This window comes from Scardinius erythrophthalmus, assembly GCF_964197995.2.
Source record: "Scardinius erythrophthalmus genome assembly, chromosome: 19".
Taxonomy (NCBI): domain Eukaryota; kingdom Metazoa; phylum Chordata; class Actinopteri; order Cypriniformes; family Leuciscidae; genus Scardinius; species Scardinius erythrophthalmus.
In genome coordinates, this window is record NC_138239.1 from 26,260,607 (window position 1) to 26,284,982 (window position 24,376).

Consider the following 24,376-nt stretch of genomic DNA (forward strand, 5'->3'; position numbering starts at 1 on the left):
ATGCTGAACTCACATCAATACTATTTCAGTCTCATCTCTTACAACATGTTAAACAAAATGCACATTAAAGAATGGATGGACCTTACCTTGACAAAGCTGAAAGAGGTTTTGATTACACCTCTGTCGACTGCTGTATATCAACCATGATTCCTCCTGGAAATAGATCGGTGTTTGCTCTTGGGACTTGCGAGCAAGGTAAAAACCATTAGTAGATAATAACCTACAATTACCTTGATAATTACCATGTAATTCTCTAAAGTCTATCAAATGTCAAATGAAACCCTTCAGAGTCTTCAAGGTATGTTTTTGGACAATAGACTGACGCATCAACCTGGACTGTTTCCCAAAAGTATCATAAGCCCAAGTAGATTAAAATATAGATGAATATTTTGAGTATTAATATATTTGCTGATAAACATGCCCACATGCGTTTTAACTTGAGCGTGCTCATTTACATGTCATTTGTATTAAATATCAGAATTTGGCCAAATGCTAATTGTTAAGACTAAAATATTTTAATAAAAAAAAATGCATGATCTCAGAAAAGCACATTTTAGACTAAGCAATCAAAAAGAATAATATTCACATCTTGTTTTTTTTTAATTAACCACAATTCTCAGTCATTAAATGGGATTATTAAAACATTCACTTTCACACATTATGAACACAATTTTATTGACTTAAAAAGACATATCCATCTCTTTTACAAAGGAGTTAAGAGAGCACTGATTTATAGCATATAAAAAAATAAGTATTTTAACAGACAGTTTGCAGACTAACAAAAAGAACGTTTTATGTACAATAGCCAAGAAATGTTATACAAGCCAATATACAGACTTTAAACTAGCTAACTAATTTACAAAATAAACCAGTGTAACATCAAATATACAAATCTCATTTTATGAAGCATTGTAGTTCCTATGTAGTTTTTCCTTTTCCAGTCTTGTCTAAATCGTACGCAAAACAATTGCATAGTGATAACTAAGCCCAAACTGAGGGATCCCTTGAAGTTATCCAGCTCACTGGAGGTGACAATAGTGTTAAAAACCTTTGAAATGCTTTAAAGATTGTTAAATATATGTTGCTGTTGAGGTGGGGAGTATGGTGAAGCAAGAGTAGGTTTTCACAACTAAAACCATAAATTGACAACTCAAACTTCACTGATTACTTTCAAAACAAACAAAAATAACATAAGGGAGGAAGAAAGAAAGATGGATACACTATATCCTTAATTTATTCCTATATTCCTTATGCTATTTATATAGGTTGACTATTCCCTAAAACAAGAAACCTTTCTACGTCCCAATATGCATATATTAGAACCCTTTGAAAGGCACTCAACATATGTATATAAGCTAGCTTTTCTGTAACAAGAACAGACTATTTGTAGGGAATTTAACATCTATTATTGCTTTAACATGTATTCATATGATGCGTTTAATAGACAGTGGTTTGTTTCAGTGAGATGCAAAGACAATAACATTTGTGTAATCTCATTAGCAGACACTCACAGATGAAACGGCTTTACTGTTAAAAGTCACTGGGCAAATTCAATTATTCCTAAAAAGGTCACCTGGAAAACCAACCATAACCATTCCACAAAATCCCCAGTGTAAACGATTACAATCAGCTTGACCTTCATGGTGCTACGGGAGAAACAATCCAATGTTAAAAGATTAAGTAAAAACTATATATTTTAAATTTTTTAATGAACTTCAATGGGGAAAAAACCAAATGCTCCAATATAGAGGTTAGGATGAGTTAACAGCTTTCCACATCTATTGCCACAAAGAGTGGATACACAATCGCTAGCAAAATCGGAGAATACAGAGAATCTTGCTGGTCAAGTAGGTTGAGTATATAAAAAAAAAAAGTAAAATCAACAAAATGTCTTTGGATATACCAGAGGCACAACAGGTGGTACCCATGGCAGCAGGACTTGCACAGGAAACAAGAAATAAATACATTTAAAAAAACAATTTTGTACACAAGTTAAACGTGAGCAGCAGCAAACCTGAATCATTGACTGGTAGATCCTATTTGTGGTCTATTAACATCTTGCTCATTTGAATCCGGTTTAAGATCCGAAGAGCCAGTCACCTTATTTACAACAACATCTTGGGGCTTTAACCCTAGAGGAACCAGTTTAGGCATAGGCCGCCATGCCACATTGGTCCCTTCATTGGCAGATTGACCCGAAGTAGCTTCACATGCAGCCTTCATGTGCAACAGAGGTGGTGGAGTAGGAGCATCACCTTTAACATTGCACGTTGGGGCATTCGGACTTTCAACGTTTGTTGATGGTGCAACTCCAGATTCGGATGATACCAAAGGTGAATCTGACCCAAAGATGACTTTGACCAAGTCATCCACTTTGGGTGGGTCATCGATTTCATCTTTAGAGTCTGGAGACATCAGATCTTCATCTAGAGTTAGGAACAAGGGACTGAGAGCACGTTCATCATCCCGCTCTACATCTGCCTGCTTGTCAGAACATGGCTGTACCTCGTCTGGCACGACAATTCTCTGATCTTCGTCTTCATTATTCAGCTGCTGGCTAAGTAGAACAAGTTCGTCAAGCAAAGACATCAGATTTTCATCCTCAGGGTCGCTGTGGTCATCCTGACCCTTCTTTTCCAGTCCTTCTTGGTTGGATGAAGTAACAGATGCACTGATCTCATCTCCTCCTTCAGGCTGTTTTGGGAAATCCTTGGGTTGAGGCTCATCAACAACTGCCCTTTCCACCAAATTAGATATTTTAACATCAGAGGTATTCTGCTGATTCTCCACTGGTGCAGGGACAGATTTTGGCTGTGCCTGGGCAACAGATGCATCTTCCACAACTTTCTGTGGTATTACCAGATTCTCCACCGGTGAAACCAGAGAAATAACATTGGTGATGTTTGGAAGGTTGGCAGAATCCACTGAAAATAATGCATTGTATAATAAATTATCCATATGAATTTCACTGAACAATGTAGAAAAATCTGATTCATTATATATGACAATATCAGCCGAGGAAACTCACCTTGAGTATTAATATTAACAGGACTGTTTGTAATTTTGATTAACTGAGGCTGCAATACTGGAAGAGAATTTTCCACTCGAAGTGGATGAGATATTGTAGGAACTATGGACACAGACGCTACACCTAGTTAAAAACAGAATACAAAAACACAAATGCGTGTTATGTAATCACTAACTTTCTTTGTGACATTTTGAAGCATCAATTGACCTGTTTAGAGACAAACCTGGTGTAGATGATTGCGGTGTCCCTACTGAGGTGATGCCAATTGGTTGAAGTGGGTTGTTTATGGTTATGATTTGATTGCATTGAACCATGGTATTCATCAGAGGAAATAATTGAGGTATACACACTGGGAAAAAAACAACAACAAAAAAACAACAGACATCAAAGAGTGTGAACCTCAAAAAAACAATTTCAACCAAGTCAAATCAACATGGCACAAGTACTGTATTGTAATTTTTTTTGGACTAACCATTAGTTAAAAGAGGCTCTTTGACTGGAGGTCCTTGCATCTGGGATGAAGCACGGGACAGAATGTTTGGCCGCATTCTCTCACGAGGTACTGGGAAATGTTTTACAGGCCTTAGGACAGAGACTGGTTTCTTTTGTGGACTGGAGTTAAAGGATGGCTGAGTAGGTTTAGACATGCTGCCTTGCTCTTTATCCTGAGTTTTAATGTTTTTTTTGCTACTATCAAGGTCTGTAAGGTTTGAGGTTGGAGTGGATTTCAAAACACTTTTTGTCTCTTCCAGGCTTTTTTGTTTTTTAGTACTCAAGTCTATCGGTTTGGAGGGAGAAAAGGTGGGTTTTGGAACATCTTTTACTTTGTTCTGGAATGCCAAAACTTTCTGTTTACTATTAAGATCAACAAATTTAGGTTTGGGTTTGGGTTTAGATTTAGACGTTGCCTGGTTAAGCTGGGACTTTATCTCTTTTGCATTAGTTTGGGCCTCCAGGGCTTTTTGCTTAGCAATAATTTCATTAAGCTTCTGGCTGATGGACTCTGTACTCTTGTCTGCAGACAAAAAGAGATACAACCTTTGTTAGCAAACCAGATGTTCACACATTCAAATTATATCATTTTATAACAGAATATATCAATGAAATATCCCCACAACTCCTTGTAAATCCTATAAGCATGTGCCTAGGAATAAACAAACAAATAGTCTAACAAAAATAGATGAATCCCACACACTGCAATACCTTGCAAATCATATTTCAATACAACGTTTAGGTCATGGATGATCAGGATGGTAGCATGACCGAAATGTTGCATTAAAATATGATTTGCAAGTGTGCAAGATTAATATATTTATACAAAATTTGTTTCTGATCTTTAATAACAGCTTGGATATTATAAAAAAAATAATTCCATAGTCTGAAGGACAGCCTTACCACACAATAGTGAAAGCGTCTGTAGGTAACACTCCCTCTTAATTCGCAGCTTCTCTCTTCTTTTTACTAAGCGGTCCTCCTGCTTAACCAGAGACTCAATCTCTTTATGACCCTTGAAATAAGTAAGAAAACGTGTCAAAACATTAAAACAATATTTTCTGTGAAACTACAAGCATAAACTGTAGCAAAACCAACAACAAACCTTGGTGAGGATGCTCAACCTGGAAGCTACAAGATTCTTTGAGGGCATTCCTAGTGTTTCCTGAAGTGTAAGAAATAACTCTTTGAGTGTGTGGCGCCTCTTTCTCTCCAGCCTCACTCTCTGCACAAAGAAGTTACATAACACCATTTATTAAATACAAAAACTGTTACACATACATGTTACAAAATACATAGAAAGGGTTGGGTCAGTCATTTGAAAAAAATAAATAAAAATGTACGTATGGAACGGAGAGAATAGAACCTACCCTGACCTTCACTTCCAAGCTTTCATCATGAATGTGCTTCTGGTTACTGCAAGAGCAAAATGTTTTTAAAAGACAAGTAAGTTTGTAGATTTTTCACAGGAACTGGTTAATTTTCTTAGGCAAAGCATCTATTTCCAAATTCTTTCATGGTCTAAATGCAGATCAGGTCAAATACCAAAACAAAACATCAAAATAATGCAAAATACAGTTCCACGTAATCAAACATCAATCAGGTGTTCGTTACCTGTGATGTTGATTCCGTCTAATTGCAGATGCCCTCAATTTCGCGATACTGTTTTCCTCTGCAGACTCAATGGTCTCAATATCAACCACCACCTCTGCAAAATCTTTCATCTTTGAGTCCAAACCATCCGTATCCTCCATCCTCTCCCCTTTATCAGAACCCTGAAAAACAGCAAAAATATCTAGCCTGAACAAGCAATATAACAGTTCGATGAGCTACACAAATTCTGTTACAAAAGGTGAAAATAATCAATCATATGATGCTCTTACACTAAAACTACATGTATCTTCTCGGTCATCATCACTGTACAGGTCAGAGTCATCAGTTAATTCTGTTGCATCTGAATCAATCTCTTCCTCTTCAGGATCTAGTGTTTTGTCAAAATCTGTTTCCTTCACATTGGGATTATCTCTGTTATCAGCTTCAGCCAAACTCAAATGTTTCAGTGCTCCATGCTCATTATGTGAAGGAGCTGAATCATCTCCAGAAAATTGCCTGGATTTTGGATAGGTGGCAGCAGAAGATACACTCTCTGATACATTTCCTGCTATTCGTTTAGAAACATCACAGCTATTTTGTTTAACAGGATCCAGCTCAGACTGCTTATGGACCTGACCGATTGGCCCCTCTGTTGAAAGTGAGCTAACAGAAACGGTGGTCTCAGACTTAGTGGAGTCTTTGTTCAGTAGTGTTGAACTTCCATGTTTTAATGTAAAGTCACTCTGTGAGAGGATAGGAGAGGAAGCTGGATTGGTAATTCCAGTGTCTTGGACAGGATTTGGTGAGAGAATTCTTAATGTGCAAGTGCCAGATTGTCCCAGAAAACCTGGGACAACTTTAAGGGTAGAAGGAAGGCTGCTCAATGAGACTGACTTGGACGCAGTGAGTGTAACTGTCTTGCTACTCATAGATGAAGATGTAGAGACTGGTACAGTGACAGTAGGCTTTGACTGCATTTGAGTCGTTGGGTTGGAAGATGTGACTATGGTGGCACTGCCACCCTGAGGCTTATTCAGATTGATTGCAGCCGGTGCATGCAAACGGATAAAGGTTGCTGTGGGAAAAACAGAGGCATAATTAATATGTCTTTTGGGATAAGCACACATTTGTTTTGCCATTTCCCCCAAACAAGTTTATCAACTCTTCACCAAATTCGAGTAAAATAATCAATAAGACCATGCTGTACAAAAATGACCACATGGATTTTAATATTCAACATTGGTTATCAGCAAAACACAAGCAAAATTAAACTAGGACTTTAAATGCTTTTTCAAAAACGTTTAAATTTAAGTTTAATTTTTTTACCCAATGGCTAAATGTGCTAATATAAATTTTTAATTCAATGGAATTTAATTTCTACCCTTTGTACTAAAAATGATACAAAGTAATAATGTAGATTACACAAATTTCTCAAAGTCAGTCATAATCCTTGTCTGTGACGCTGCGATTTTTATCCACTGGGGTGCTTATAAAATATAGTTTTAAGCTGTTAAGTGCTAATAGCCTACTTTTTTTAATTATACTTATATATATATATATATATATATATATGTATATTTATTGGTTCTCATGAACCATTTAAAATGGTATTCCTGAACCACTTACGTTGGCCTTGAGATAGGAGATTGGGTTTGATGGCTTTAATTTGACTTAGAGGTACCAACTGCATGAGTTGGCCATTAGGATTACGGTACAGTGTGTTTCCATCAGCCGTCTTCACCACCTGAAGCAGCATCTTTTGGCCTGGGGGCTGTGGGGGACGAGTCTGTGTGACAGGCTTTGTAATCCGAGGACCACTATTGGGGAGGCCTGTATTACAGGACATGACTTTGATCAAAACAGTCTTTTTCCCAGGAGTGGTTGATCCAGGTGAAGAGACAGTAGTTGATGGCGTTGGACCAGACCCACCTGAAAATATGGAAAAGATTCATTATGGCAGCTTAAACATTCAACCCGGTGGCATGGTGGAATAATTCAAGGATAGTGTGAATCATAAAGTCAGTAGACCCAAAGCACCACACTAGCCCATAATTAAAGGGATAGTTCACCCAAAAATGAAAATTCTGTTATTAATTACTCACCCTCATGTGTTCCAAACCCGTAAGACCTTCGTTCATCTTCGGAACACATATTAAGTTATTTTTGATGAAATCCGATGGCTCAGGGGGGGCTCCATTGACGGCTATTTAATTATCACTTTGAAGGTAAGACACCCAAAAAGGTAGGAAAGATCAACTTCATTTCAACTTAATTTTATGAAGCGACAAGAATACTTTTTGTGCGAAAAAAAAAAAAATCAACTTTATTCAGTCATTTCTTCTCTTGTGTATCAGTCTCAACGGAGCCTCCCCTGAGCCATCGGATTTCATCAAACATGTCTTAATTTGTGGTCCGAAAATGAACGAGGGTCTTACAAGTTTGGAACGACACAAGGGTGAGTAATTAATGACAGAATTTTCATTTTTGGGTGAACTAACCCTTTTAAGGAGAATAATGATGGTGACCGGTTGTGTTCACAATAGCAAACTGCTATTAAAATCACTATGTAGTATAAGGAGCATTCACACTGACATTGATTAAATGCCTGTATTCCTATTGGCAGTTGGCACATTACGTCACTGTGCATTTACATCAAGTTGAACAATGCTCATCATAGCTGCATCACAAATTGTCTCTGATGCTTATATGGCTACAAATTGCCAGTTTTTTTAAAATGTGTGTGACATGATCTGATTGCTTCGTTTTAAACTTAAAATTTATTCAGGCTGTGTTTAACAATTACCATAAATTTTACAATGCTGAATCCAGAGAAGCCAAAACATATTCATAATTTTCCTTCACCACGGTAAACACAGTCTCACGCATTTTTACATCTCAGTCTGCAAAAGGACAGATCTAACATTAAGATATACTGCGTAATGTGAAAATCAATGAAGGTGAAGCTCGGCGCTAAATTAAGCTCATGGAAGATTATTCAACCTACAATAACAGCCAGAGTCACAAATGATGATAACAGAAGATAATGGGAAGGGTACACAAAGCAGGAAGATGAAAGTGACCCGGTGTCTTTCTTAGTTTGAAGCAACAGCAAGCTTTAAATCACAAGAACAGACCCATATGAAGGCCATGTATGTTAAATTCTCTCAGTAGATGCATGACCAAAGGGTTTGTTGGAGAGGGAAGCACAGACACAAAATGGCAAACCAAGGAAGCCAGGCTTACCCAGAGGCAGGCTGGGTGATTTAGGGTGGATGGTGATGGTAGGGGCTTGGACTTTTGATACAGTGGGAAAATTGGTGCTACCTGCAGAGTCTGAAGGCTCAGACACCTGGGTTATCAAGTCTGCTTTAAGAGGAGAAAGAGCCAACCCAGGAGCACCAGCCTCTCTGCCAATCATCAAGGTTGGAGGGACGACAATTTTTGGAGCAGAAGGCTGTAAGTGTGAGGTGCTAGTGTTGTTTTGAGAGTTGATGTGGTTGACCACAAACTGGGTGAAGACCTTTCCCACAGGGGGCTTGGTCACTGTGCAAAAAACAAATTAAGGAGCAGGTTAAGTCTGCCACTTAAGTTATGCACATATTTACATGCAGTACAGCTGCATAAATGTAACAGTGTTATACACTGCTTAGTAATATACTGGACGTCCACTATATTGGTCAATACACTTGAGAGGTCTGGAGGTGAACGCTGTAAACCTTTACATGACTTACCAACAGATTTGATGACGGGTGTGTTTGTAGAAGTAGACGTGCTGGTAACTGTAGATACTGTGGCAACAGTAGAAACCGGAATGGATGGGATAGAGGCCTTTGTAATGGTTGATTTTGTCGGACATATTCTCCCTGTGATGTAAGCTGCCAGTCTGTTGGCAGGATGCAAAGCTCCCATCTGCCCTAGCTCTAACTTGGCCTGTGGGTATGGCTTTCCATTGACCTGCGAAAACAATTGATCACAAGTTTTAAAGGACTGGTCCTACTCCATTAATAAATAATCATACCTTTAAATATAAAGACATGTCTTAGACAGGCAGTACTTTAACTCTTAAAGTCAACAAAAATTATGTTGCCAACCCATTTTAGTTCTGTACTGTTTAAGGGAAAAAAATTGTAGGATAAGACTTTATTCATTGGGAATTGATTGAATTGTGAAAAGAGAGCATTTCATGCAGCCCAGGTGATGTCAGGTGTAATGTGATACATTTTGATGGAAACATTGGAATTACATACACTGATGAATTGTGCACAAGAAGACCAGGAACATAAATTAAGTAAATAGGGTACATTTTCATATTATGTTGACTTCAGGTTAGTTTATGATATTTTGTACTCCTAAATACATCAAAATGGTTTTGCCAGGTAATTGCACGCATACCATTATTCGGCCTGGGGCATCGGGTGCTTTTTTCTCAGCCTTGAGCAAGCCTGCAGGGCAACACCTGGAGAGGAAGGGCAGACCTTTCACCTTACTCTTCTCTACATGCTTTTTCAGCTCAGCTTCATTTTGCGTAACCTTCTCATCTTCTTTCTTCTCCACAGGTCGAGAGATGGTGACTTTATATGTTTCGACAGAACCATCATCTGTTTCTTGTAGAGTCTTGGAAACTGGCTCAATAAAGTACTTGCCAATCCAGAAAGGATGCTTCAAACGATCCTGAGCCATGTGCTCACACACTATGCGCATAATGTAATTTCTGATGTCTGTACTTGTCCAACTGCATTCGGATATGATCTCAAGGCGTTTTGCAGGGCCAGACAAATTAAGAGGTACAAGCTCACCCTCCTCAATATCTAGAAGCAAAAGGGGAAAAAAGAGGGGTTTCAATTTAAGGACCAGCTTTGTAAAACATTTTAAAGTCCTTTGAACTTGACAATATGTTGTTTGGCAATAAACTATGATTACACCAACTATTAAAGCGTTAGTTCACCCATAAACAAAAATTCTGTCATTAAATACTCTATTACTTTTATGATGTCTTTACTACCTTTCTGGGGCTTGAAAGTGGAGGTTGCGTAGGCTGTCAATAGAGGGACCGAAAGCTAGATTTCATTAAAAAGATCTTCATTTGTGTTCCGAAGATGAATGAATGTCTTACGGATTTGGAACGACATGAGAGTGAGTAATGACAGAATTTAAATTTTTGTGTGAACTAACTCATAATAACTAATTATCAGTAAACTAACTAATAATCAGTAAAGGAAAACAGACCTTGATTAGAGACCTGCAATATGTGGTGCTGGTCAACCTGCCAGAAGTACAAGAGTGTACAGTGTAAATTTGTGTAAATTTGTCTTAACCAAAAAATATGCCATCCTTCATGTAAGAATCTCACCGTTTTTTGTTTAGCATAACACCTGGAGTCAAACGGTCGCGAACGAGCACATGTCAGTGAGCTATCCACATTGTCCTTGATCATATTCAAATTTTTCTCTTCCACCTGAATACAGTAAGGAAATATTTAAGATATCCAAGTGTAGACATCGATGAAATTATGAAACTACACGACACGTGACAAGTATTTGATAACAGGAAAAAAAATTGCACATGAAATTATAAACCCATTAAAAGCATGTTTAATTAACTGTGGTCAGTTATGATTGCAATGTATTCTAAATCTTTTTCTCACCGTTTTTTGTTTTAAAGGACTGAAAAAGCTCTCCAGGTCGTGTTGAAGCTCTCGAGACAAGAGTGCTGGAGATGGAGCTCTTGGAGGAGGAGGAGAGAAAAGAACCTCTGAATCAGAACCTTCTCTTTTTCGAACCCATAATGTACTCACACGTTTGGCCGGTTCAGGAGCTGTCTCCGGATCAGTCAGAACTGCAGGAGATGGTCAATGTAAATTTCATTTGCATAACTTTTCTCAGTACAAATTGTTTCAAAGCAGCTTTTCAAGCAATACAAGCTAATTGGAAAGATACATGAATATTACGATAAAATAACAAGCGGTAAATTGTTAGTTATAACAATGGTACAGCTATTGCAATAAATATCCATTGAATAAACTGACCATAAGTTTTTCTCTTTTTGTTTTTCTTCTTCCATTTAGCCTTGTTCTCCTCTGACACTCCTTGAGGTTCAGGCTCATCTGCTGTACTTTCTTCCTGTTTGGGGGTCTTCAGTGCAACAACTTTGCGTCGCAGGCAGCTACAGCCCAACATGCACTGTGGTTTTCCACAGTGATGATGTCGCCTCAAGTGCACCAGACTGGCACACACGCAGCCAAGCCTACAGAATACATTGAGGCAGGGTGGTGCACGTCGTCTTATAATTCTGATGGCATCAGGGTTTCCTTTTGATACCCCCTTAAAACCGAGAAAAAGAGATAAGAAAGAGCATAAGGTGTCTTTGAGAACATGATCCCATAGCTCAATTCTGTTGTTAATAACTACAAAACTCAATATCTGTCCTAAGAAATTATACACTAAGAAGATCCTCATTTTGACTAATACCTCAGAGGTGACAAGAGTGGCCAGTGCGATGGCTGCCCTTTCTTCTGTAATATAGGTACGATGTCTGCCTTCCCACACTGCTCCATCTTCCACATCCATCAGCTTCACCAGAGTCTTAGGCAAACCTACACTACGTCCACCTGTGCAACTCGATTGTGTGGAGCCAGAAACTTCAACCATGGGACTCTTATTAGGGGCTACAATTGCAGCAGTCTTTTCAGGACTCAAACCTTTGGATTCCTTCTTATTTTTAAATTTTTTGCTCTGTTGTGGCTTTTTCATGCACAACGCAGGTTTGTTCACACTAAAGACTGTTTTTATTTGCTTTCCTGTACATGACTTTAAAGGTTTTTTGGATTTAAATTTCTCTTTGGACTTGATCGTTGGCTTGACCTTATTCAGTGTTGTGGATAAGGAAGCAGGTACTTGTTTCTTAAGTACACTATCCAGGGTACGAACGTAGCTAGTGCTCTTTGTGGGCAGCTGGTATGCTACAGACGTAGTATCAGTCTGTGATAAGTTAGCAGCTCGTTCGTCGATCAGTTTGCCCTCGCTAGCCAGATACTCATCCAACATGTCACTACAAAACGCAGAGAGGTTCTTCTGCCCTGCATCTGTGCTTGACATGCCTACAAATAAAATGTAATGCAAAATCATTATTTTAGCAGCAGTATCATACCAACATTTCAAATTAGTTAATATCAGAGTATATTCTTGTAACAGAGTATAAGAGTATATTCTTGTAATAAATTACTGATAAAATAGCATACCTTCAGTAATAGATCCTGATCCAGCAAACTTATCTCTCCAACCTTTAATTTTAGTAAAGTCAGTAGTTTTCCCTGTCCTTGAAACAAACTGGACTGCAAAGGGGAAAAATGCATTAATGACAATGAAAATGCCTAAATAATGATTTAGGTTATCTATATGCTTATTGTTGTTGTTATTATTATTATTAAGATATGTTACCTTGAGATGATGCTGAACTTCCTTCGGGTGAGAGAACAGGTGGGGGAATGGGTAATTGCACACCCAGATATTGCAGGTCAATTTCAAGGTTTAGGTCAAGCAGATTCAACTTTAATCCCACTATGAAGAAAAACAAAATTAAGCATTATTGTAATGTTGTACATTGTATTGTTATATAATTTAGAGATTCAGAGAATTCCAAAATCTAGAACCTTCTTGCAGCACTGGATGAATGACCTGTCTGTGCTTCATGAGTTTCAGATCACATAAAAGGGTTTTCTCTAACACCGCAATCTTTTCCAGCATATTTTCATCACTGCCACCTGTTTAAAAAAAAAAAAAAAAAAAAAAAACTGTAGGTGATTTCAAAGTGGTTCTTTAGCATCAACCATGGTGAGGTGTTCAATTCTTACCGTCTGGATACTCTGTGGTTTTTTGTGCCATCTCCGTTTTGGCATCATCTCCAAGGTGAATCTCAAGAGCTTTCTATTTCAGGATTAAGGTGTTCAGAATGTCACATAGATGTATTGTAGTAAATATATGGATAGTATACTGTAGATGTAACATCACCAGGTCAATTAAAAAGTTTAAAACATTTTAAAGTAGTAAAGCAAAGCAAATACAGCTAAAGTAGTCCTTTAATTAAAATGAGCTGTAATCTAAATATTCTAAAGCCAATCAAAAATCTTTGTAAGAGCAGACACTTTAACAAAAAAACAACAAAAATATATTCAAATTCAGCATAGAAGACACATTCACTCAGGTTTGATGTCAAGAACAACCATTTACAAAAAACAGGAGGAAATTACTTATTTGACATCAAGGTTGGTGTGATCATCATATGGATGTTTTAAAATAAGGGTGAGTAAAAACTACATTTTCATTTTTGTGTGGTCATTTCCTTCAAAGTTTCCTTTCTATGTTCTAAAGTTACCAGACAAGTTAATTGTTACCTTTGACACGAAGGAGACAAACAACTGGCCGTCGACATCCTCCAGGCTGGGCTGCATTGGAACAGTTACAGGTTTTTCAAACACCTCATCATCTTCACTGAACTTCAATTTTGCGTTTTTTTTCAGTTTTGCCTTGGACTTCTTGAAAGTGCCTCCATGAGTGGATTGTTTAATTGGTTCAGGAACAATGTGATCAGAAACACTGGTCTCATAACTAACAGCTGACTGCAAGTCATTGAGAGGCCCTGGTCTATCAGAGCATTGACTTTGAGAGAGCAAGTCAATTGTTCCTCCGAGATGTTCTGCCCCATCGGGGACACTTGGTGACAATGATTCTCTAGAAGTTACAATTGCATCCAGTGGTCTTTCTGGAAAAAAATCATTGATCTTTCTGGCAGACACAGGCTTGTCATTGAATAGACCTAATGGAAAAAGGTCAGGAGAGGAAAAAGCTGTGCAATTCAATAATCTTTCTGGAAATGAATCAAGGGTCTTTCGAGGAGGTACTGGTCTTTCATAGAATAGACTTGGTGGAAATGGGTCAGGAGAAGAAGGAGCTGGGCTGGGCAAGGAGAAGGCTGGGGAAGATGGGTCATCTAACGGCAAGGAAAGGGATTCTTCATGTGTGAACAGAGAGTGTGGAGGGATTTCTTCAGAAAAAAGCTCAGGACAAGAGCCCTTGGAACTATCTAGAAGACAATCGGAAATAGATGCACTCTCAGCAACATCAGGCAATGAGGCAAGTTCCTGATAAGGACCATCGCTGTCTGTACAAGATGGCACACCAAAATCTGATGTAGTGACAGAGGGGTCAATTGGTCTGACATCAAAGTCATTGTTAACTTCAGGTGTGATAGGTAAACAAGTGTCATGAACAGTGTCACATGTAAAGAGAGTTGAAATGTCTGACTGAGACCTGAGTCTGTTGTCAAGATCTGGCATAGCATCAGCATTATGGAACACACTAGATATTGTGTCAGATTCAGATTTGGAGGAAGTGGTAGTGTTGGGGGCACGGAATGAATCACTGCCAACTGGGAAATGTGAAAATCCGTCAGATAATTGCATTTCTGCTGGTACGGGGGATGCAGTTGCTGATGAAGATGATAATGCAGTGGACAGAGATGTAATGTTGATTGCATCTGCTGTTGATGATGTAACTTTTTGAAACATTGAGGTATGTACTGGATGTGAATCTAAGATAGTGGTAACACAAGGGATGGAAGACATCAAAGCAGATGATCTTTCAGGGGTTAAGAAAGGTTCAGATGACTTTTCAGAGTCTAAGGGTGAGCTGGGTGTGTCAGATTTTGGTGTGATAGGTCTTGTCTTAGACTTTCTCTGTTTAAGGAACTGAGCAAGGAGCGGTAGGGGTACACGTTCTGGCCGCTTATGTGGGAAGGTTTTCTTCATGTTTGCTTTAAACTTGGCCTCAGTGTCCAGAGATGAAAGGGTGTCCATCTCCTTTTCATTTGTGTAGGGTACATTTTGGTCACTGGATAATGTAATCTTGTCAGCTTTGTGTTCATCTATTTCTGTTTTAGTCTCATCTGTCTTTAATAACTCTGTTTTTGAGGATGTGTCTGTGCTTTCACATCTGTGAATGTCACCTACCACAGTTTCATCATTACTAACAAGTTGTAATATATTTTCTGTTTTGGATGATATGTCCATCACCTCCTTTTGATCACTTGTGCAAGTTGTTTGCAAGGCCACACCATTTTTCTTGATATTCTCAAGTGATAACCTTTTGACTTTCACGTGAGCACCTTTAATGAAGTCTGAAAATGCCGATGATGATGGGCGCTTCTTACTACTGTAAAAAGAAGGGATAAGAAAATAAGACAGAAAAAAATTTACATTTGTCAAAATTAGCAAATATGTACAATATCTGAAAATATTTTTAAATGCAGCCTAGGGCCTAAAACACACTACACAATTCTGTGTAAGCAAACACTTCGAACAACAGCACACAACAGGAAAATGTGTTGGTCATGTGTTCGCACAGTTGCGTAGAGTATGTTGCATTGAGTTTGTAAATCTAATTCAAACTAAAGTAACATTTTGCTTCCATTTGACAAATTTATTAACTCTACTTACCAGAAACCTTGAACACTTGTTTCTACAATAGGAGCATCACCATTAACAACTTTCTTTTCTCCATTTGTAGGGCTGGGACCGTCCTGGTCCTTATTGACCTTTACAGCAGCATTTCTCTTCATAAACAGAGTTTTCAAATTGTTCAAGGTTGTCATCTCCCTGCTTAGCTTGAGTTCATTCCCAGTTTCCTCAGTGGACATTCCATTCTTTACCTTAGATGAACGGGCGTTGACTGCATCCTCCCTGAAACCTTTGGCAAATGGGTTGTAGTCAATTTTGAGCTGGGTGATGCGAAGGTTTTGATAAGCTGTGACTGCAAAGAACTCGGTTTGAGAAAAGCTTAGAGTTATAACGTTGGGATTGTCAACTTGAATGTCTTCAGTGGCTTTGTCTGCAGGTATGACATGAAGTCTAGGAAGGTATCGGTGCATTGAGTGTAAAATAATATGGTCCTCTTGGTCCAAGTTGTTGCAAAGTTTCAGTCTGTAAAATGAAACGGGGTACTGCATCCAGTGTAGGCCAGTAGCAGGGGATTCTGGGTGTACAAACAAACGTGAAACATGAGGCTCAGCCTTCCCATTCGTTTCCCATCCTTTCCCACTCCATTTGTACCTGTGGTTATCAACTGGAACAATATCCATTGCCAGCACGTAACTCTGGAAAGGTTCCATTCCAGAGAGACGAAATCGACAATAGGGGAACATTCTACGACCTTGTTTGGTCAGAATCATCTCAGTCTGACACCTATAGAACTCATTCCACATACTGTTGTTGTCCAGTGTAACTGTGATCCCCTTACATCTAGCATCTGCTGCCAAATGTTCTGACTGTGAGCCGTTGTTGGTGTCTGCAAATGTAGATGATGATGGAGGAATGCCTGTTACAACAGAGCCGATTGAAGAATTCACCATTTTATTTGCCTCACTAATTGCCATCAGACTGCTCTTGTCTTTCCCAGTATCACCAGACTGCAACTGTTTGAGGACAACAAAGATGGAAGGTGGAGTGGTTGTGGGAGGTGCCAGTGTTGGGGCAGTCATGCCCTCTTCATGTAGCACCATTGCACCCTGCTCCTTTGTATCTGCCATGGGAGTTAAGAAGTCATCTGGATAGCTTCTGACCCTCTCATCTCAGGGTATTTCAGGTCTACATCCTTTAAAAAACAAGACATACACGACATGACATGGTCAAAGCATGTTTGACAGCTAGCAACTGTAAAGATTAACATTCAAACATATTATAAACAGTTTTTATTTGTGTTACTCACTAGATTAGTCAACTACTAGTAAGTTGCATCCCTTCTTGGCCTGTATGCATAAAATTGTTAGGACAACAATTTAATTCCATAAATGCATTACCTTGTCTGTTTTCAAATGGTTTACACCTTGCTATGTAGTAAATATATTTTGTAGTGTATGGTGCTTTGTGGACTACATCACAAGTGGTTATCCATCACAAGCATTGCATTAGCCAAGGTAGCCTAATACTTGTGAGGACATCTATGCAAGTCTTAGACAAAGTACATCCTGAATGTATATGGATAAGGAGTATTCAACTCTGCTCCTGGAAGGCCACCTAGCAACACAGTTTAGTCCTAACAAACTCTTCAAAGGCTTGATGACACTTGGAAAATATATGCAGGTTAAGGAGTGGAACTTTGCATGAAGATGGCCATTTATGAACAGTGTTGAGTACCTGTCCTAAACAGTCTACCTCCACCCTCTGGGTCTGTAGAGGACAAACGGTAATTGAAAAGTCTTGGTGTTTAGTTACATTTAACTAAAAATGAGCTGCAAACATATGGAGGTAGGCTACATGCAGCATTGACTGAGGATCTGTTGCCTAAATAAGGGGAATTGATACAAGAAAATGTCATGGTACCTTGGAACTAAAGTTACACCATGTACATGGCAACAAGAGAGCGAGTTGTTTTATCCAATCACAAGTGGCCAGGACTAAATACAGGTGGAAACAGGGTCTAAAATAGGGTCTTTTGTCATTGGAACACTGAAAATATACGCAAGTAGTCAAAAACACAAGAAACCACATTGCATTTGTAGCAGGAACACTATCCGTCTAGATCACCTTACGTGATATTTCTAGGATGTGTGGTGACAGAAAATAATAATAATAACAGGAGATGTATGTTATTATCAAGCGGAAACGGTAATGCACCTCAACCGACCACTTGGATCACCGAAAACACTTCAACACCAGGTAAAAACAGGGCCTTTGTGTAACTTATCAAACAGCATCACATCTCAAGGGCTCCGACTTAACCAATGTCATGACCACTACCCACCCCAAAATTGACTAGTTAATCCAACAATGGTAGACACTGTAAAGAAAAAAAAATGCCACTGTCATCAAATGCTAGGGCTAAAGGGTTAGGGTCCACAAAAACAACAAAAAATGTTGGTGATGTCACTTCACAAAGAGACTGTGAACATACGCATTCTAGAACCGAACACGCATGCCTATAGAGCTGGTAAGTCCCGCCCCTTCCGCAAAACCCCGCTGGACCTCAAAGTTGAAAAACCGTCAATGCAAGTGAATGGAAGAAAATAATGGCACAATTGTGCCATGAATGTGAACATATGTTGTCTGTGAATTTTTTATATAACTTTTCGTGTAAAGAATGATACAATTTAGCGGGTAGAAGTTTGATACGGTTAGACTTTGTGTGAGAGCACTTTGTGGACTACAACTCTCGACGCGTTTGAAACGTCAACACCACTAGCTCACGGATCCCGCTAAACATGGCTGTGTCTTTGGTGCACTTCACCGCCTTCTTTCAGGGAGAGAACAAAATCGTTGAAGTTGGTGAAAACCACGGGTAAGTCAACTTTATGGGGTGACGTCACATAGGCGACATGTAGTCTTTCTCGTTATGTCTTTTCCACAACTGCTAGCCGAAGAATCATACCATATACTGTCAAACTCGTAACATGAAAAGTTATATAAAAAATTCACAGAAAACATATGTTCACATTCATGGCACAATTCAAACGGGACCAGAAAATAATTATTTTCTCCCATTCACTTGCATTGACGGTTTTTCAACTTTGAGGTCCAGCGGGGTTTTACGGAAGGGGCGGGACTTACCAGCTCTATAGAATAATAATGTAATACGCATGATCGTACCGTCACTGTTTTCACAGATTTGCGTTTTTGTAGTTTACACGGAGACAATAACGGTATTCATTTTCAAAAACTTGCACTTTGAAACACTTTCTCAAAAGTTTGCATTTTCTGGCCCCCAAAACGCTGTTGTTGTGTAAATGAATGACCAAAACGCATAGTTTTCAGTTTGTAGATTAAAAAAAAAAAAAAAAAAAAAAAAACTGTTGTGTAAACTGCCCCAAAGGGGGGGGGGGGGGATAAATGATGTATGCATATAAACAGGGAAACCTCTATGGAAACAATCATTATTCATATTATTATAAAAAAATTGAAAGAAGCCTAGGCTACATATAGAGAAACCACATAATTGCCCTTTCTAATTTCAGGTTGCACAGTTGCACCAGGTTTTTCATAGACAACCTGCAAACCCATTGATGCCACATTTACCCCTTTTCCACCAAGGCACAACTGGTGCTGGTTCGGAGCCAGAGCCTAGTTTCAAATCGGTTCTTTGTTTTTCCACCGCCAAAGCACCAGCTCCGAACCAGTGAAACTGGTTCTTAAGTAGCACCAAATCATTGCAGGGTTTAGAACAGAGCCAAGAAAGAACCGCTTGCGTCAGGGGCTGGGGGCGGGGTTACCGTGACCAACAAGACGAATAGAAACTTGTGACCGCCATTTTTAAATAGCAGCTAGTCGAGCTAATAGCAGCTCGATTATAATATCCGTCTATGTAAGTTACGGCGAGCTGCACGAACGCGTTGGATTCCGATGTATTTTTGCAAACCCATGAGCATCCATAGTATTGCAACGTCCGTTATTGTTGATGGCTTGTTCGAGATGCACCGGAGCGGCGAGGACCGATCGGAGCTGCGGGAGTGTTTGGAGAGCATACGACTCCTTGTGCTTTTAGATCGCTATCGCAGTGCTTTGATGTCATGCGGCGATCGATCTGCGAGAAGCCGATGCATCTCGAACAAGCCTGGCGTGTTTGTGTTTGGCGCTACCGCACTAGCGGTTGCTGGGCAACATGAGACGTATACAGTGACGTAAGATCTGGCTCTGTTGTGGCTCTCTAGCCGGTGGAAAGGCAAACCGGTTCTTAGTAAGCTCGTCAGTCGAACCAACTCTGAACCAGCTCTGGCTCTGGCTCTGAACCAGCACCCGGTTCTTGTTGGTGGAAAAGGGGTAATTGTTCATTCTTGAAGAAGAGCATAAAGCTTCATATGTAACTTGTCTATAGAGATTAAACTCACTGTTTCGGACTGTTACCTCAACTGAGCATTCTATCTGCAATACCGGTGTATCCTTTGTCCTACCTGTGACATGACACAACCTGGCTCTTCTGATACAGAATATTTTAATGAAGAAATTAAAGTATTAAACAGGACATTGATCATATGACAACCTAAATGATAGTTAATTACCTAACAAACAATTGAAAACAGTGACAGATAGAATTATTTTTACACACAAAAAAAAATTGATGGAGGGCTTCTGGGAAAATTCTGACAGAATTGCTAAATCGCTTTCCAAAAGAATTACAATTCCAAACACTATCTCAAAAAAACACACGATGCAGTACTCACTTAATGAATTACCTGCAAATAGAGACTGAGCAAATTCAAATAATTTATTCAATGTTCAGGCCTATAATATAGTGTAAGCATGTCAAGCAATTAATTTGCTTAAAATGATGTTCCAATAAAATTATTTGGTAATTAATAATAAAAACACAACTACTAGCTTTTATAAAATCAATAAGGCCTTGAGGCTGTGCTCTATTGTGAATATAGGCTAGTCACTCTGCTGTATGCCCTTTAGCTGTGACTATATTAACAATTTAGCACAAACTCTCATATTTTATTGTTAAAATATGTCCTTGTTACAACCCATTGTCTTTGTGCTGTGTAATGACACTCACTACCCGTTTAGAATAAGCTTGCCAAATTGTGGTTAATGCTACGTTACCTCAAAAGTCAAAGATGTGCTAGAAATTGATTTGTTTACCCAAAGCTAGCACACAGCAATCATTTAATGAACATGATTCTTCTTTCTAATCATCAGGGGCAACTCACATCATGTACTACATAGTACCAAATAGAAATTGTTAAAAGGTGCGTTCACGCAATGTCGTAATTGCCGCAATTACGAGATTTCAACTTATAAAAAGTGTTCAAATGCTTGTAGAGCTCATAATTACAGCCTGTAAGATGGGAATTTTTTGAGTGCTCCTACCTGTACCACGTGACCGCTTTACCACCTGACCGCATCAGATTAATTTAGCCATTGGTAGTGTTGCCAAAGAAATGCATAATTCCCAGGCTGCGTTTAACTCCACTTTTATACATACACTTCTCCAAGCACTTCCCCTTGAGGGAATCCCCACCGCCATTCAACTTCAAGTGGGCGAGGGAAGTTTAATTGGACAGACCCTCTACCCATGGATTTTGACAGAGGGAGCGAGACAATTCAATACACTTCAGGCAGATTCATAAACCACAAAGAGCCGTGACTGTGACTTCACAGGAGATTGCGCTTAATTTACCCCACACAACTCGTGTTTGATTTTAGATTTATTTTGACATTTAATCGCATAATACATGTAGCTACCTTAAAGCTACACTGTGTCATTTTTTAAGTTGATTCTTAGCAAAAAACACTTTGTTCTTTCAAAATCATATGTGCTCATTGATGTGTAATTACTTCTACCAACTAATCAAGTATTCTCGTAAGTGTAGAATCTGCCATTTAGAATACATACGAGCAAGTCGCTCGAATGGCGGCAGCCATGTTGCGCCTCCATCTTGAAAATACATTAGCCAAAGAGGGACATAACTGGAAATTCAAGCTTCGCCTTTCGCGTTTTGACACTCAGTGTGAGTTTGGCACTGTGACGAATGCGAGAGGGAGATTACTCGCGACTGCCGACAGATTTGAAATAATACGGCCACCGTAGGAGTTAAAACGCCCTCGGAATGGGAGGGGCTAGATCGTAATATTCAGTTGGTAGTCATAAACAATTTCACCGCTAGACGGGAGAAAATCCTACACAGTGTAGCTTTAAGCTGACTACTATGGTTTGTTGTATTAGTATTGTAGTATGTGTAAATGTGTATACTTTCTCCAACAGCCCAAGCATATATACAGGCCTATAGAATGGTGCATAAAACAAATTCATAAGGAAAACATTTTAAATAATAAATCCGCTCCATTGCGAATTCCAAATGATCAAGGGCTTATGGTGTTCCATTTAAACACACTGCAAGGGTTCTGCCAGTAGTGGGCACTAGGGCTGAACGATAAATCGCATTTTACGTGTAATCGCACTTAAATCGAGATGGCTTATCGCGATTTTAAAATCGCAAAGGCTGCGATTATTTTTTATGTGCAGCTTGTCATTGATGATCGGCTCTGTAAACGCTGCTCCATCTGAAAGCACTGTGAGTTTGGGTCACTTATAGGCCTAACGTGCATTTGAAAAAACAACAAGCGTCAAACATCTTTCCAAAACATGAGAAGCATTTATGAACCTCTTGTCCAACAACAGACAACATTTAATAACATCCATTAACTCCAAACTCACTTCATAACGACAGAGCATCCTTCTGTGAGATGACGTGCCTTTTTACACAGAATAAGGCAATCGTGTATTTATAAGTCTTGTTTAATCAAAGTGTTTCAATCTTCTGTTTTTTTTTAGCTACAGCGATAGGGATTTCCTGGAATGATGCGCATTATTGTACTTCTGCGGCGGGGCATATTTATCGTGTTTGCATGAGAGCGCCATCTGGTGTTCAAATGGGGCAGTATTTACTACCAATCAGCTGCACTCCACTGACAAAATGCGCATAAAATAATCGCAGCCTTTGCCAAATCGCGTGCGGTTTTATTGCGATTAATCGTTCAGCCCTAGTGGGCACTCAGGCACTGTAAGCAATGACATACATTTGAGTGAACAAGATGGAAGGAAGTTAGCGAGGGAAGGGCATATAAAATTGGACTTAAACGCCACCCCAGTACAAGGACATGAACAGCGCCAAATAGAACGTGACGTGTTGTCATCTCAAGACTATGGTATTTACGACATGGTGTAACCATAGCAAAAACTTTCCTTGTCATGAGATCTAAACTCGTGACGTGAGGCAATACAATCTATGCAACTTAAAACAACTTTTAGTAGGCTACTTTAATGACTCAAATATTTAAACATTTTCTATAGAACTGTATTGTGCACCTTCCAAGGTGGGTGTGTCACACATTCCATTTATATGCATACTTGAAAAAGCAAGCAAATACACAGTTTCGTCTCTCGAGTGGACAGTATATTTTAAGATTTGCTGTATTATTAATAGCATATGGGTACCTTTTTATATAAATATTATTAAAATAATAATTTAAAAAGTTATAATATATGGAAGCACTAGAATAATATGGCGAGTTTCGAAATAATACCTCATGCTTAAAGACTAGTGTGACTGCTGCATAACCCTCTAAAACGTATTAAAATAACTCAATTTATGTAAAAAACGACGCAATTAAGACACCAAAAAGGTTTTATTTATAATTTAGTTGTTTATGCGACGTCACGACCTTATTGTGCATAAAATCAAATATAATAAAAAATATGCACGCCAACGCCATAACATCACTTTAACCACATACTTTTGAAAAAAACATGTCCCATTTTTAATACACATCTATGATAATAATAAAAACTTGAAGAATAGCGTCAAACGCATTTGTAACGCAACGTGCGCATGATTACCGAAAAGGCGCACGTTACTATAACAACATTACCAGACTGCCTATTTTACCTAATTCACAGGTGAGCAAACGTGGCAACCACCGGCGTGCATAAATGTTATTTGTCCATTCAAAGTCAAGAAAATGAGTTTCAGTCACCTTTTGTGAAACAGGCGTCGAGATATATTCGTCGATGGCGCATGTCTCTAATAGGCCCGAGATCTAAAAGTTGGCGCGGATAGCGCGTGCACGTCGAAACATCTCGAATGGCGGGCGAAGCGCGCTGAGACTGAGAGATGGTCTGCTCTGGCCACGAAGTAACAACGAAAAACACCCTTGTTCAGCGAACTTTTTCAATTACTTTAACAGACACAGCTGCATCCGGATTAGACTGTTACCTTTTGTCAATATGTAATGCATATTGTGCATACTCTCTCTCCTGTCTTCGTTAATGTTGTTTTTTTCCTCTCTCCCTTCTCACATTATTACACTCTGCGTCTCACCCTCCGAGGTTTACGTGCGTGCGGTGACGTCAGCACGTCGCCGTTCAAAACATTGCACGTGCTCGTGTGACTACCGTGCGCAGGCGCTGCTCTGACTGATGAGAATCGTTGGTTGTATCGCGCATGCGTTTACTTAACGCCTTTGTTTACGTCATGGCTGCCTCGACTCGCACTGCGTCGGTTTTTATTCGAATGACGAAAATCGTAGAAAAAAAAAGAGTCGTTGCGTAAAATGTTTTATTTTACGTCCGATTTGGAACAGCGCGGCAAAGATGCATCATATGTTCATCTTAAGAATCATACACGCGGATTTTGAGACAAAGGGAGTTTTGTTCATGGTGATGCCAAACCCTTTGTTTTCAGTGCTCTGCAGTCAAAAGCTTTATTTATTACAATGCTCCT

General features: G+C 39.1%; 1 protein-coding gene across 6 annotated transcripts; it reads right to left on the reverse strand.

Annotated features, from left to right (window-relative positions):
* Positions 1–577: 577 nt before the first annotated feature.
* mgaa (MAX dimerization protein MGA a) lies at positions 578–24,090 on the reverse strand. 6 transcript variants are annotated; one of them, XM_081347717.1, is made up of 26 exons: positions 23,870–24,090; positions 16,870–16,909; positions 15,603–16,755; positions 13,503–15,318; positions 12,963–13,035; positions 12,762–12,872; positions 12,550–12,669; positions 12,351–12,443; positions 11,581–12,209; positions 11,139–11,433; positions 10,758–10,948; positions 10,464–10,568; positions 10,340–10,376; positions 9,506–9,921; positions 8,845–9,067; positions 8,357–8,656; positions 6,740–7,042; positions 5,404–6,188; positions 5,135–5,295; positions 4,891–4,936; positions 4,626–4,745; positions 4,424–4,535; positions 3,501–4,043; positions 3,252–3,377; positions 3,029–3,151; positions 578–2,924 (listed from the first exon to the last, which is right to left on the reverse strand). In XM_081347717.1, exons 3-26 carry the CDS (start codon positions 16,688–16,690, stop codon positions 2,020–2,022), a joined length of 8,721 nt encoding a protein of 2,906 aa, XP_081203843.1. In that variant the 5' UTR covers positions 16,691–16,755; positions 16,870–16,909; positions 23,870–24,090; the 3' UTR covers positions 578–2,019. The 6 variants fall into 6 exon arrangements, with proteins under 6 accessions (XP_081203843.1, XP_081203846.1, XP_081203848.1 ...); XM_081347720.1 differs by having other exon boundaries at positions 23,631–23,992; XM_081347721.1 differs by having other exon boundaries at positions 608–2,924; positions 4,897–4,936.
* Positions 24,091–24,376: the final 286 nt, after the last annotated feature.

Coding starts and splice junctions, on each gene's coding strand:
- mgaa (XM_081347717.1), bottom strand. CDS start 16,690: ATGGCAGATACAAAGGAGCAGGGTGCAATGGTGCTACATGAAGAGGGC. Junction 13,036..13,502: donor TTGTCTCCTTCGTGTCAAAG/GTAACAATTAAC, acceptor ATCCTGAAATAG/AAAGCTCTTGAGATTCACCT. Junction 5,296..5,403: donor AAGATACATGTAGTTTTAGT/GTAAGAGCATCA, acceptor GCTGTTTTTCAG/GGTTCTGATAAAGGGGAGAG.